The following is a 13,768-nucleotide window of genomic DNA, read 5'->3' as shown; positions in this document are numbered from 1 at the left end:
GATTCTAATTTATATAAAGCCAATCTCATCAAAGTCAAACAATAATATTCATTTTTAAATACGGTATAACATATATCATCTCGGTGCTTTAAAAACAACAAATAAATTGTTGAAACAACACAGTTTGAAGAAAACCATTGTTCCAACTTACCTAGAAATCATAAAATTCCAATTTTATTGGATAATTTTTTAGTGCTATTGATATCCCCATACCCTACGTCAATCGTCGCAACGTTATGACTAATGTTTATAGCTGACGTAGTACGTCGTATGTAAACACACGACAGGCATCAGAGACAGCACCGATGTGCGTAGTGATAAAAATCCATGTTCCAGGTCCCAGATATTCCCAAATACTCTCCTCTGTTTGTTATTTGGTGAAGCCGTAACATTTTGAGCTTCAGAAATATTTCGTAAATCATAAACTTGTTGGCTTGCGTATTGTCCCTATCGATGGTTTGAGCAACACACTCGTACGTTACACCTTAACTATGTATGTACAGGTAATGTAGAGAGTAAAGTGCATTCAACTCGTGCGTTATACAAAACCTTAAGGAAGGAAGTTGGAAAGACTGGCTAAGCTCAAGACGTTACTGAAGTTTGTCATTACCAAGTATTAATTGAAAATCATGTACAGTTTAAAAAATTAAAATAAAAGAAATTAGAAAAATAAACTATGCATTTTCATCCACCAATACCCCATCGTACACTACACATATCTTAGAAAAATGCACAATAAGTACACGTGTTTGTTTAAATATGCACGGTGGCAGCTTGCGTGAACTTGCCACCGCCATCGTAACATATGGCTCGTCTTATCATGATATTCAAATGCTATCCCTCGTAACCGCACGCCATCCAAATGTCTGTCTCGGTAAAAAAGCAAGCACCCATTCGGAACGGAAATGCGTAGTGATTATCGATCGTTGAATGCTCAAATTAATTTACAACCCCTTCGAGATAAAACCGTACACATTACCTTACCATTTCTGCATCCAAAATATCGTTCCACTCTTGACGCTAGCTCTTCATTCCGCCTATTTGACGAGCATGAGCGACTAATTACAAGATATTCTTCGCCCCATGGATAATGGGGAGCCCGCAAGATAACAGCATACTTAGAGTGATGATAAGCCATTGTGCAGGGGGTAAAAAGAAATTAGTTTTGCTTCCATTTGTCGTAAACAGCACTTCAGTAGCACTGCACGCTGAATAATTGAGGAAATGATGGCAACGATAAAATCAAAACTCTGCCACTACAAATCATAATGCGTATCGATGTAATTTAAAATTTTTTTTTACACTGTGCTGTTTGGGTTGATTCGACCACATGGTAACACCTGCCTGGCATCAGTTAGCAGGATTAACCAGCGACCGGAAACAGTGAACATGACACTAGCAGCGGGATTGGACAGATTAAACCAACGATTGGTATTTGAATTCGGTTCTGGGTTATTTTAAACCGATTCATTGCAGTAAAAACTTGTACATCATCCATTATAAAATATATAACACTGTGTTGTGGGATAGATAATTTATGCTTATATTCATGTTTAACAGTCCATAAAACCTACATTAAATGCTTGAAAGTTGAAAATCCCACGAATACACGCTGCATCATAGCGCCAAAAGGCCGCCCCAAGTGCGGCTCTTAGGTGGTTCCGCAAACTTACGTCAAACGAGACTCAGTAACATCAGTTCTTTGAGATCGCTGATAGCGCATAGCCCGTCTTTTCACGAATTAATTAATTTTCCAAATCGAAGCAAGTGCGCTAAGACATCCGATAGCTCGCTACCGATCAACAAGTTGTGCTCCGAATGTCGCACGCCATTTCAGCCTTTCACAAAATGCTTTCCAGGCGAGCAATGCTCCGTCTCAATTCTATTACGTTCATATTTCGCTAAATCTTTCTGCTACGGCTCCGAATTCATTGCCACCTACAGTTATTATCTGTTTTCTTCATCCTTGGGCGTAGGTTTGCTCATCCTGGTAAGCGCAACAGGGCAAGTGCTATTTATCAGCGCGTAGGACCCTGCGCGGAAACTCTTTGCAACCGGCGAGAAACTCATCGTAAACTCTAACCCAAAAAAACGGCATGCAACGAATTGCAAAAAGGACACGGTGAGAGTGAACTTTCTCATCTGCTTGTTAAACCAGCAAGTAAAAGGTAAAACAACAAACAAAACTACGCCCTGAGAGAGTGCAAATGGACAGTTCTGCTCTCGAAAACGGCACCACTTGGCACTTCCGGTGAGGGTTAGATTTTTGTATAAAAAGCCAACCCAAATCGACTTCCGGCGTTAGATCGAATTTAACGTTGGTGTTGAACAATTGGTGCACTCAACCCGTTTCTCATTTCAAACGCAGTGAACGTATTTAGTGCAACAGCTAGTCGTAGTGACCAGTTTTGTGTGAATAAAGCAGGTGAATAAATGTTTGTGTATATCTAAAGTATTTCTTTTCTTGGATTGTATAGGTAGTTAGAATTAGTTTATGTGTTATTTTCGAATAAGAATAGCAACAACTAAATACTAAATTGTTACATCATGTTGAGGATGTGTTGCTTACCCAATACTGATTTTCTTAACTTATCTTTTTTAAGGAAAGACTAAGCTCATTACATGCTCTTTCTGTAATCCTAGATTGAAAGCTGATTGAAATGTAAAATTCGTATAAAAATCAAACGTCTTTTATTTTTGAAGCAAATATATCCGCCGTATCTAGCAATGATACCGTCAATAAATAAATTTTTGTTACCGTGCAAACATCTTCATCATCAAATTTCGACACTTTATCTAACGGATATCTTATGGCTAACAATTTTTGGTGCTGGTTTCAAATATCCAACTGAATTGTTACCCTAACCGCAAGTGAATTTTTACAACCAGCTAATGCACGAATTTTGTATACTATGCCTTTATTTATAACATCATACACGTGTTCAACTTACAACCCTCTTTACCGTTCCCCAACGTTAACGCATCGTTGTCACCAGACTGCTGAAGGGTTATTAGTAAGGTATTGATAAGACAAGCAAATACAACGTTCATTTGGTTACGATAAAGAAACATGATGATCAAACATATATGTTTAACAAAAATCATTGTATATATTTCTCATATAGCTCGGTTATTTGCATATTTGAAAATGAAACACACTACAGTAGAAACACGAAATATATAAAAAGATGGATGGAGCACACGTCGTGTCGTTTTCCTTTGATCGATAGCGTTAATTGCGCTATTCTTTTGAACCCCATTGCATGTATCAGGGTATTCCCAACTCCAAATTTATTTCTAATGACGTTTTTGGATACGGTGGAAAATTATTCACATTTGTTGATCGAAACATTTGATATTGACAAAAGTTGTTATTCCTCGTGGAGTGTTAATGATTTGATAACGCTTTGGACAAACTGGAAGTGTCTATGACTAATACCCGAGTCTGCTTGTACCGTGCAGAGAAAAAACATCTTCCCATATGATAAATTCTTTGTAAAGATCATCTGGCTTCCAATCTTTCAATGTATATTTGGCAATTCCAATCGTAACATATGAAACTAAGATATTTCATGACGATAAAGTCTTAAAACAGCTTCGGGAGATAATGCCGAATATAGCACTATACTTGCCTCGTTCATATGATCAACAAGTGTTCATATGAACAACAGTGAAGGGTGGAATTATTTAGTTTTGCCAGATTTTAATTACATATTTTCTCATAATATGAAAATTCGCGCACAACATTCTTTTGTATCGGTTTTGCGTTTGTATTTATCATCCCAAGACCCAAATGATTGATTGTGAGATAAACTCGCTAAATAAACTTTACATAACATTTAGTTGAGTGAGTCCAGCGGGTAAGAGCGCAAACAATTTCCCTTCAACAGTATGAAGGACAGCATGGGTACAATCTCGGGAAGGCGTGAAACCATCTCTTATTTACGGCAATTTACTAATTTCATCTATTTCGCTACCCTCTTGAGGGTTTTTTTTTTACTTTGGTCCAGGGAGCATAGAGGCAGCAAAGTTCGAGCGTGACAATCTGTGATAAGCCACGTCCTTGTTTTTTCATTGACCAAACATTAAACCTTCCCTCTAAGTTGTAAGCAAAGCTTCTTTTGGAGATTGGCGAACAGCCTGTTGCTGATCCATTAACCAGCTAAGTGCACAAGTGAACAATTTATTATTTCTATTCATTATGTTGTAAGGACACTACAGAAGAAAAGCATATTCAAATAAGACGGTTTTGAGAATTTTTACTGTGAAACGATTTAAAGATATGAATACATGTAATATTAAAAAATTTTCGAAAAAGTATACTAGTTAAAAAAAAATTAAAGCACACGAAACGGACTAACTATACACACATATAGAATACGAATTTGAAATTAAAAACGCCGAGTAATAACTATTTTATAAATCTTAAAAGAAATATTGCGATTTAAACTAGCTACATTTCTTTCTTCGAAATCGTATATCGAATTTGTCTATCAATATACAGACCATTTAAAATCTTTTCGATCTGTTGAATATAAACTACCTGCCATTAGCATACATGTTATAGCTTACATATATTCGAATCATGAGCCTTTAATCAAGCAATTCCAATCACCACGATGATGAAAGGCGATTTTTCAGCTGCCGTCGTGTTCTCCTCTGCTCTGGATATTCTTTTTGTTCATTGGCTTTTGCCATTATATTTCTTTCATTTTTCTTAGCCCCGACGCAATCACATAACGCTAGATTTGTATGATGGCATCCAGCACTTTTACTCAACGTCTCGCCGTGGCTATCATGATCTGCACGCTGATCGTCGACCTCAGCACACTAACGGCTGCCCGACCCCAGGATAGCGATGCCGCATCTGTAGCTGCAGCAATACGATATTTGCAGGAGCTAGAAACTAAGCATGCCCAACATGCCCGACCCAGGTGAGCACATGCAAACCCGCTCTTGTGATCGTGATCACCACCAGCTTTCTTTGCGAAAATGAAAACTGCAGCGAGAGTATTACGTCGTTAAATAACCACCTCGATCGTCGCCAGATGTACACCCTGTTGGTAGGGCGTTGGTCCCGTAGCCTTCGATCGATTCGAATGGTCCTTGGGGCTGGTCAAGGCTATTCAGCCGTAAATAAACCTGCACACATTAATAACAATGACAGGTCAGGGTGCATGCACTTCACGGGTATTCCCCACAGTTATGTAGGAAATTACATTTCTTTACCCGCTGATCTCCCAAGTGCTGCTGGAGCTTGCAGACTCAAAGCCAGAATTTCATCTGGCCTTCTGCTCTGCTTGTTTATGCATAATAAACATGCAATTGTGCACTACTCTACTACACTCCACCGATTCTCTCTCGGTGTCCCTTGCTCCTAGCTAAACCGGATGCAGCTTTCGATTACTAGTTTTTCTGGTTTTTGAAATTCTTCCAATTTCGTTCACCTTTTCTCTCGCCGCTTATCGCTGAGGCTGGACGAATGATATAGAACATTTCTTTCTTTGCCATCGTTTGTGTAAAAACCGATTCCGAAAAACTAGAAAAGATATTTGTGCGTCATACAGTTGTATGCTTGACAATGCATATCATGAAACACGTACGTAAAACCTTCAAGACTTGCAGTAGAAGTCAATTAGCAACGTTCGCTTAAGATCAGCCCATCCCGGCTCTGACAGGAGCGATTACGGATTACTGAAGTAACCCAAATATCGGCCAATGGCCAAGCAAAACATTCTTACCGTGCTACTGACCACCGACACCAAGATTATGAGGTGTGACCCATTCTTTGATTCGCCTTACACACGATTGTATGGGTGTTGATAATGGGTAGCACGTAGTATGATTTTTCTGCAGTTATTTATTTTTTCTGGTTTTAATCTCAATCTGTGTGCCGTCTGTTTGCATTTTATAGCGTGCAGTTTGCATTCCTATAGCGTGATAAAAATATTAGACTTAAACCTACATAACACCGCTATGATTGAATCAGTCAACCGTTTATTAAATATTACTTATTTGGTTTTCACAATCTATTTTATATTTCATCAAGCGTGTTAGCTTTCTTGTATGAGCTGTTTCTGTTGAAATCAATTATTTTTTCCCTCAAACCGTCGATTACATGTGTCCTCATTTTGTGTATATTTTGAACTGTTTTTATTTTAATTTAAATTCAATCATAGACTGACGCTGACGACATTAACTCCTTCCAGATACGTGATATTTGTTTGTGAGCTCTAACGAAAACTTAAGTTCGACTAGGCAATCATCATGCTTTAGGAACATTTTCATGGTATTTCAGACATTCGATAGATATTGCATTTGTTCCAGTCAAAATTTAAGCCAATAGAGAAAACAATATTTGAATCCTTCTCTTATACGTGTACGTGTAATGCGATAAGAACGCTCGTGAGATACGTCATTTGAAACTTGCAAAAAAAAAACAGGAGTAAAGAAAGGCTCGAAGGAATGCAGCAGCGCAAACTGAGAGAAAATACTTAAGAGCAGCAACAAAAAAAGGTGTCAAAACAATTCCATTCTTCGTATTTGTCGTTTGATCTATACCAACTGGTTGTTTCTGCTGTGGGATTGTTTGATGACGCCAATCGAATTTCTTGCAAACTGCCGAAAGTCTACAAAACGTGAATATCGCGTCAATGGGTTCACTTTATTTCCCTGACAATAGAATCGGATCATCGGATTATTATTAACGTTGCGTGAAGGGGTATTGTAGCACCAGCAGTTAACCCAGTATGTATCAAGGCTTTCTATTTTTACAACGTAAACTCAAGATCGTATTAATTCAACGGACAGTTTTGCATTCACATTTCTACCTCCATTTCGGTGTAATCGAACTGAACATGATGCTTTCAATGAATTCAAAGCACTTGACAAACATGCTTTTACTACTAGCTGGGCAGGACAAGCGTAAGTGCTGCGCAGATAATGGACCCACTGGCAAAGAGATAGAATGTAAGAGTGCAATTCTGTTCCATAATGAGGCCTACCAGATTACTCCCGAAAACGCTTCCTAGCCGTCCCATCATCAGGCTTAGACAAACCGCCATTGCGCGCACATTTGTGGGAAAGATCGATACGGTTGCACCGTTTAAGACGGAAATTGATGTCCCAGCAAACACTAGAAATGAACAAAACAACCCTACGGTGATGTACGGGTTGTCGACAAACTGCAACACAATTCCGGAGAACCCGGAAAAGAACAGGTTGAAAGCCACCAAACACTTTCGTCCCAGCTTTTTCATCAGAACCGACATAGCGAGATACAGTGCGGTGTATAGTCCACCAAGTGTGATGGCGTAGATGAAGACACGCTCATTGATATTGTCGTTGCAAACGGCATTAACGGTTATGAATTGAGCTTCCAGGGCGATCTCGTTCTCCTTACTGGCGGATGCATTCAATGCTTCACAAACGGTCACATCGGAAACATTCAAAGCAGTGAGACGATTGATGATGTCGGGAAACCACAGGCCCATCCCAGCGGAACTGAAATAAGCATAAATAGGACCATTGTCATTCTTAATGAACTCATATAATATAGTGAATCTGAAATCGTTCATGAAATGCTTACACCACAAACAGCCCAAATTGAACTACACAGCAAACGATGAAATTTAGTGCATTTGGACGTTGAAACAGAGGCACCGTCTGATTCCACATACTTTTGACCACCTGCCAACAGCCGCGAGACCCGCACCGCCCGGTGCTACGATCTTTCTGGCCAGCTTCAGGTGTAATGTGCTTAACCACAAAATCATCCGCTGTTGCGTTTGGGTGATTTTCTAGGAACAAACGCACCAATATGGAATACGCTTCCGATTCTCGCCCGCGGGAAAGGTAAAACTTTGGACTTTCCGGAAGCACCGTAAGCCAGCATGCTCCTATTAGCGTGGGCAGAGTATAGACAAAAAACAAAAGCCTCCAAGGCCTGAGAACAAGTTCCGTTCCAGGAACATCCAGCGACCAGTCATAGGATAACACGAACCATCCAGTTGCTACTCCGAAAAAACGCATCACAAAAACAAACGACGAAAGCCGACACATGAAAAGAGAGCAAATGATAGAGAAAAAAAGAGGTTGAAGTTTACACTCGCTGACCACCTTGAGAAGACCGTACAGCGGCAAAATGATATCATGCCGCCGTAAAACTCACTTGCGGTGAAAACGGCCGATAGTCCAACAGCCACGCTCGCATACGTTATCACCAAGGTGCGGTTCACAGTCTTAAAGAATTCTCCCAGGTACGCAAAGATCGTTGCCGATGGTGCAGAGATACTACGAAAACAAATTCAAAATATTCTTATAAATAATATGGTACAGTATGCCGACACGGTGGGTCAGATACGATACTCACAATACGCCGACCAGGAAGCGCATAATCACCATCATACTAAAGTTTATGGATAAACCGGACACCAACGCACAAATCGCGGTCAGATACAGTGATACGATGAGCGTTCTTCTGCGACCTTTCGTGTCAGCCATATAACCCCAGAAGTGTGACGAAACGATAATGCCTGTATCGCAGATTGGCAGTAATACAAGGATATGGGGGGAAAAACGTAAAAACTCATTGTAACGTGGGAAAAACGTAAAAAAGCAAGGCAAGCTTTCCACCTGTTGGTGTGTGGCGTGCACATCATCGGACGATTGTTAGATTTGAGCGTGCCTCTGATTAATGCAGCGTGAAATTAGTTCTGATTCGGTTTTTCTCGCAATGGCAGGACGATAGAGACATACTGTACAGTACGCTCTCAAGTAGTATGCAGACACAACTGTTCTATTGTATTATCTTCCTATTTTCAATATTTTCAACCATGCGCCAAGGATGTAAAGAGTGATTTGTGTTCCCCAAACATAAATGTGTTGTTGTTGATAACTGCATCACATTGACTTCGACGCTTTAGGAAAAGCTTAAAGTACACATTTGAGGTACACAAGCAACACGTTAAAGTCCGTTCCGTTTTCTTATCAAAGCTAGTGCTAAGCTACGTTGACACCACCTTGGTTGTGTGATTAGCACTGATGATCAGCACCAACGCCAACAACGCGGAACATTACAATGCACAAATTTACACAACTCTTCCTGGGGTGTCGCCATGGACACTAGTTCTAAATTATCACGCTAAAAAGTGTTCATTTTAAATTCTTTTTACTCAAATCTATACGAAAAATAGAAATTGAGAAATCACGAAACAGCGAGAACCATCAAGAATAATTAAAGAGATAGAGAGAGGGAGAGAAATGGAGCGAGTGAAAGAGATAGAGAGAGATAACGAGAGACGGGAGGGATAAGGAGTTCATTCACTGTAAAAGTTTTGATCTGCTATGTTCGTCATTTACGTTCGTTCGTTATTTCTCGTGTATTCAAAAATGTATCGACAATGATGTGGTTATTGATATGAACAGGATATGTTTAAATTTGAACTTACCTGCAAAACTCACGCCAGTTAAAATTCCTTTATCCGTGGGAGACAGATTCAAATCGCACTGAGCAGCAGGGATTACGATAGAGATTCCCATCGTTTCATTTAACACTGCCATCATTATTATAGAAGACGCTATAAAGATGTGTAATGTGGTCCGCCCAAAACCTTTTCCGATGGAGAAATATCACTTTAAACACACTAGTAACTATTTTTTCAATGCAACGTTGGAATGAATTTTCTCACCTATAATATCTATCACCTCATCAAAGGTATAGCTTTTTGATTCAAGGTCAGCGATCACACCATTTTTTGAATTTTTGTTATCACCCAAGGTGAAAACTTTTATTCCATTGGCTGCATTATGCATTTTTTTTATTTAATGCAGATAAACTACCGATTTCAATGCTTGATATCTACAATATTCCAATATTTTACACTACAACGACCAGGCAGATGGTAACACCAAAATGCTCTGACACAGTCTTACTGTCGGATGCTCCCCATGATAACTGACTTCAATGCAATCGTATCCGGTAGCTTAAATCACGCTTCTTCTCTTTAAACAGTATATCTAATTTAAAGCATCCTTCGTTGTTGCCTGTTGCGATAAGAAGTGGAATAATCTTCTGCAACTATGCACGATACTATAAATCGGAAAACAGAAGCAGCATAGCAATTGACTATCTCCAGTAAAGGAGACAACTAGATTTTATTCAAACTCTATACGAGAGTCTATAGTATTTTTTCACAATCAAAAAAATTTAAAAGCTGATTATCTTTTCATACGCAAACTGAGAAGGATAAATATTTATTATGCATCTTTTTTTCATGTTCATCATTCATCAGCATTATTTCATGCGATAATTGAATTATTCGATCGTGAATAGTCGAGAATGTAGCGTAAAATATTATATTGGCAAACTAAAGCGAGTAGAATACTTACTAATCAAACGCTACAACCGCTTAGCGGTCTTGGCCTGCTCCAAGAGAAACCGGAACCGCTCGCGGTCGAGCGCCGTCGTTTGCCAATCGTTAATCCCGGCCAGGCGAGCGGGTATAATAAATCAGTATAATAATGATAAAAATAATAATAAATAAAGTAGAACGATAACAAAATTTAAACTATTTTAATTTCAAGCACAGTCAAGTTTCGAATCCTTACATTCTTACATTAGATTGTGAATCTTTACTTCATTTAGCCTCAGGTTACTACTACTCAGCCTTAGTGTTGATTCGCCTCAAAATGTTTTATATACATTAAAAGTTTTAGAAAATCTTTGCGATCGTTTGATTGAACGGTTTCACGCGTTATCTCTTACGGTGGTTTTGATGCCTGATATGTAGCCTCATAGCCTTTGCTTTTACTCTCATCCATCTGCGTGTCTTTGTGTTTTTGTAGGTTGATACGAAGTGAACTTCCTCCCAATATAAATGGTGTTCACTCGGGACTAGATAAAATTATTGGATATTTCATCCTAGAAGCTATCGACAGAGCACACTCGACTGACGCTAGACCCAGGTGAGCCGCTGTCACCGGATCCTTACCAACCTATTACCTTTGCCATTGACTGTCTTTCCTCTATAAATTCTTTCCCATTCCACTCCGAATATTGGCTCCAATGCTTTCTTATGCGGCCAGTTAGGTACACTAAACGCGACAACCGACGACCATTGACGAACTTTTAGTATCTTACGAAAACAAAAACACGCACACACCATCGATATCTAACATTGCGATTATACGCACTTTTCTTTTCTTATCTGGCAGATTTGGCAAACGAGGCGTTTTTTTGAATCCGGCGGTATTTGGACAAGATGAACAAGAGGTAAAGTATTGGTTGTTGAACTTTGATTTAGCAACGCTTCACATTCTATCAATGATGTTCGTAGTCTGTAAGAATAAATACTACAGAACCTTTACAGGTTGATTGGCAGGATCCAACGTTTTCGAGATGAACAGCTACCTTCTAATGTTTAAACGCTCCTTCTAATGACGTCCCGAGAACAAATGTGCAGCAACCGATACAGCGTCATCATTTACCCATCTCATCAGCAAGCAGGATAATCATCTAATGACCTGATCTTGATCCGTTCGCCGAAATACCGCGCCGATCTATTATGAACATGCATTATTACCTCTCTTCTAACATACGCACAGTGAAGTTAGAGCTTACTTCTAACCCTACCTAACCCTGCTTATGTCGTTCTCATTTGTGCATGTGGTTGGAGCTAGTTGCTCCGAACAGTATATAACAGTAAAAGTTAATTGACTAGATTATTGAATAACACATACCTGCCGGCACATCTATGTACGATTTGGTGTCCATGAACTACTAGACATGGCTATTAGAACGTGGACATGATGTACAAAAGCGGTGAAATAAAAATTCAACTTAAAAGTAAACATTCAAAATATACTTATTTAAATGTACATTTAGAAGCAAGTGTTTCTGAATTTAAATGACAATGCACATCCTTTTTCCGGCTTTACGTTCAGACAGAAGACGCTATACAAAATAAACCCTTCTTGCATAGTATAAATGTTGAACCCAGCATTACTGTGTGTACTAATTTTGTTGTGTTTGTGAGAATAAAGATTAAGATGAGCTCCCGTAGCAATTAGCACATATTTACATGATTGTTGGACATTGCATATGAAGCAGTATTAGCGTAATAAATGGTAAGTTAGTATGGTAATGAAAATTGCATGAAACTCTGCGCAGCTCGGGTCTCACCTTGCAAACAATCTTCAATCAATCAACATTTACTTAAACATGAACTCAATGCTCATAATTTTTTCCAGATCAGTGTTGATGAACAAGTCATTTCTGTTTCCCGCCTGCGGAAGCAAAAAAGAGCTCCCTACAACTTCCTCTAGGAAAAAAATGCGTACAAATACAAATGTCGTACAAATTGGCTGGACATATGGTGACATTCTCTGACTATGTTTTTTTTTTTCATTTATTATATATTACCTATCTGCAACAGCCTGCTTACGCGCGAATTCCTATAACTATTACAAGTTGGCACGCAGACGGGAACAGAAACGTGTGAGAAAGAAATGATGGTCAAAAAATGTGTCGAGTCGTTGTATAAATGCCTTAATAAAGGATCATGCAATCCGATTGCATTTGGTTGTTTTTCTTCCACCTCGCCCGTCTGCACTCCTCGATACAGACTCTAAAATATCACTCACGCAGTGATAATTGAACTCGTGCTCTCGTATTCTGTATTTGATAATCCAAATCTAAACTATATTTTTCAATATTTAAAGCATAAGAAGGTCTAACTCAAATTGACAACATGTGGTTCTTTATTAGAGAAAGTGTAATAAGAACGCACACAGAAAGGCTTGTGAGTGTCCCGGTGTAAATTAAAGAAGAAAGGTAACTAATAGCGAGATCAGTTGGAAAATCATTGCTAAGAAACTGCGAGGGCACAGAGAATTTCATTTAAAATCTGATGATATAGTCATAAAATAGTACAGTGCAGAGGTAAGATAACAAAAGAGCAGTCGGGGAGAATAAATTCATTGAAGGAGTGCAGATGTGTCGAAAAAAAGTGAAAAATAGCAAATTGCTTAGTCTTTTTGTTTATAAAAACGGGTAAATCAACTAAATTCTAAATGATACAATTCTGAGTACGATAAGACACAATCATCCAAAATCAATACAGAAGTCAATACAGAGTCAAAAAAAACAAAATTATTGAAATTGATATCATTTTTTAAACCAATGAACATTCAATATACAAAAATCAGTTACTCAGGTTCCTTTGCTTATATTAAACTAAATTCTAAATGATAAAATTCTGAGTACGATAAGACACAATCATCCAAAATCAATACAGAAGTCAATACAGAGTCAAAAAAACAAAATTATTGAAATTGATATCATTTTATAAACCAATGAACATTCAATATACAAAAATCAGTTACTCAGGTTCCTTTGCTTATATTGTAAGACTTTCAGATACATCAGAAGGCAACAAAGAGGAAATCCGATACAGCTTTCAAAATAAAATGACATCACCTATTAATATGATTCTCAATATGACACAAGCTTGTTAGTAGTTCGATATAAAAATAGTCGAAATAGTCTGCGGTGATTAAAAATTAGCAAGAACACCTCACACAAACATGCGTGAAAGAAAGTAAAATATACGTGAAAGGAAGTATAAGAAGGATAATCAAATAAATAATAAAATTAAAACAAGTTTACTTTTGATTAGAAGTTGTGCAATATCCGATGGAAATAGTAGTATGAAATGTGCAATAGATGGTACTACAGACACCGTAAAGTCGGTAAGGTGAAATTCTAGAA

The 13,768-nt window shown here is 38.4% G+C and overlaps 1 protein-coding gene across 1 annotated transcript; it reads right to left on the bottom strand.

Annotated features, from left to right (window-relative positions):
• Positions 1 to 5,920: 5,920 nt before the first annotated feature.
• On the bottom strand, positions 5,921 to 9,813 carry LOC128724641 (synaptic vesicle glycoprotein 2A). The gene is made up of 6 exons (XM_053818367.1): positions 9,690 to 9,813; positions 9,450 to 9,611; positions 8,372 to 8,534; positions 8,171 to 8,292; positions 7,589 to 8,012; positions 5,921 to 7,503 (listed from the first exon to the last, which is right to left on the bottom strand). The coding sequence occupies exons 1-6, from the start codon at positions 9,811 to 9,813 to the stop codon at positions 6,906 to 6,908; spliced, it is 1,593 nt and encodes a 530-aa protein (XP_053674342.1). The 3' UTR covers positions 5,921 to 6,905.
• Positions 9,814 to 13,768: the final 3,955 nt, after the last annotated feature.

The sequence above is a fragment of the Anopheles nili genome, chromosome 2, assembly GCF_943737925.1.
Source record: "Anopheles nili chromosome 2, idAnoNiliSN_F5_01, whole genome shotgun sequence".
Lineage (NCBI taxonomy): Eukaryota > Metazoa > Arthropoda > Insecta > Diptera > Culicidae > Anopheles > Anopheles nili.
The sequence above is the reverse complement of the archived record's forward strand: the minus strand, read 5'-3'. Positions and strand labels throughout refer to the sequence as shown.

Excerpts from the sequence above, each read along its gene's own strand:
- LOC128724641 (XM_053818367.1), bottom strand. The coding sequence starts at position 9,813 with ATGCATAATGCAGCCAATGGAATAAAAGTTTTCACCTTGGGTGATAAC. Across the intron at positions 9,612-9,689 it reads TGAGGTGATAGATATTATAG|GTTTTGGGCGGACCACATTA; the intron begins GTGAGAAAATTC and ends CCATCGGAAAAG. Across the intron at positions 8,293-8,371 it reads CGCTTCCTGGTCGGCGTATT|TATCTCTGCACCATCGGCAA; the intron begins GTGAGTATCGTA and ends TTGTTTTCGTAG.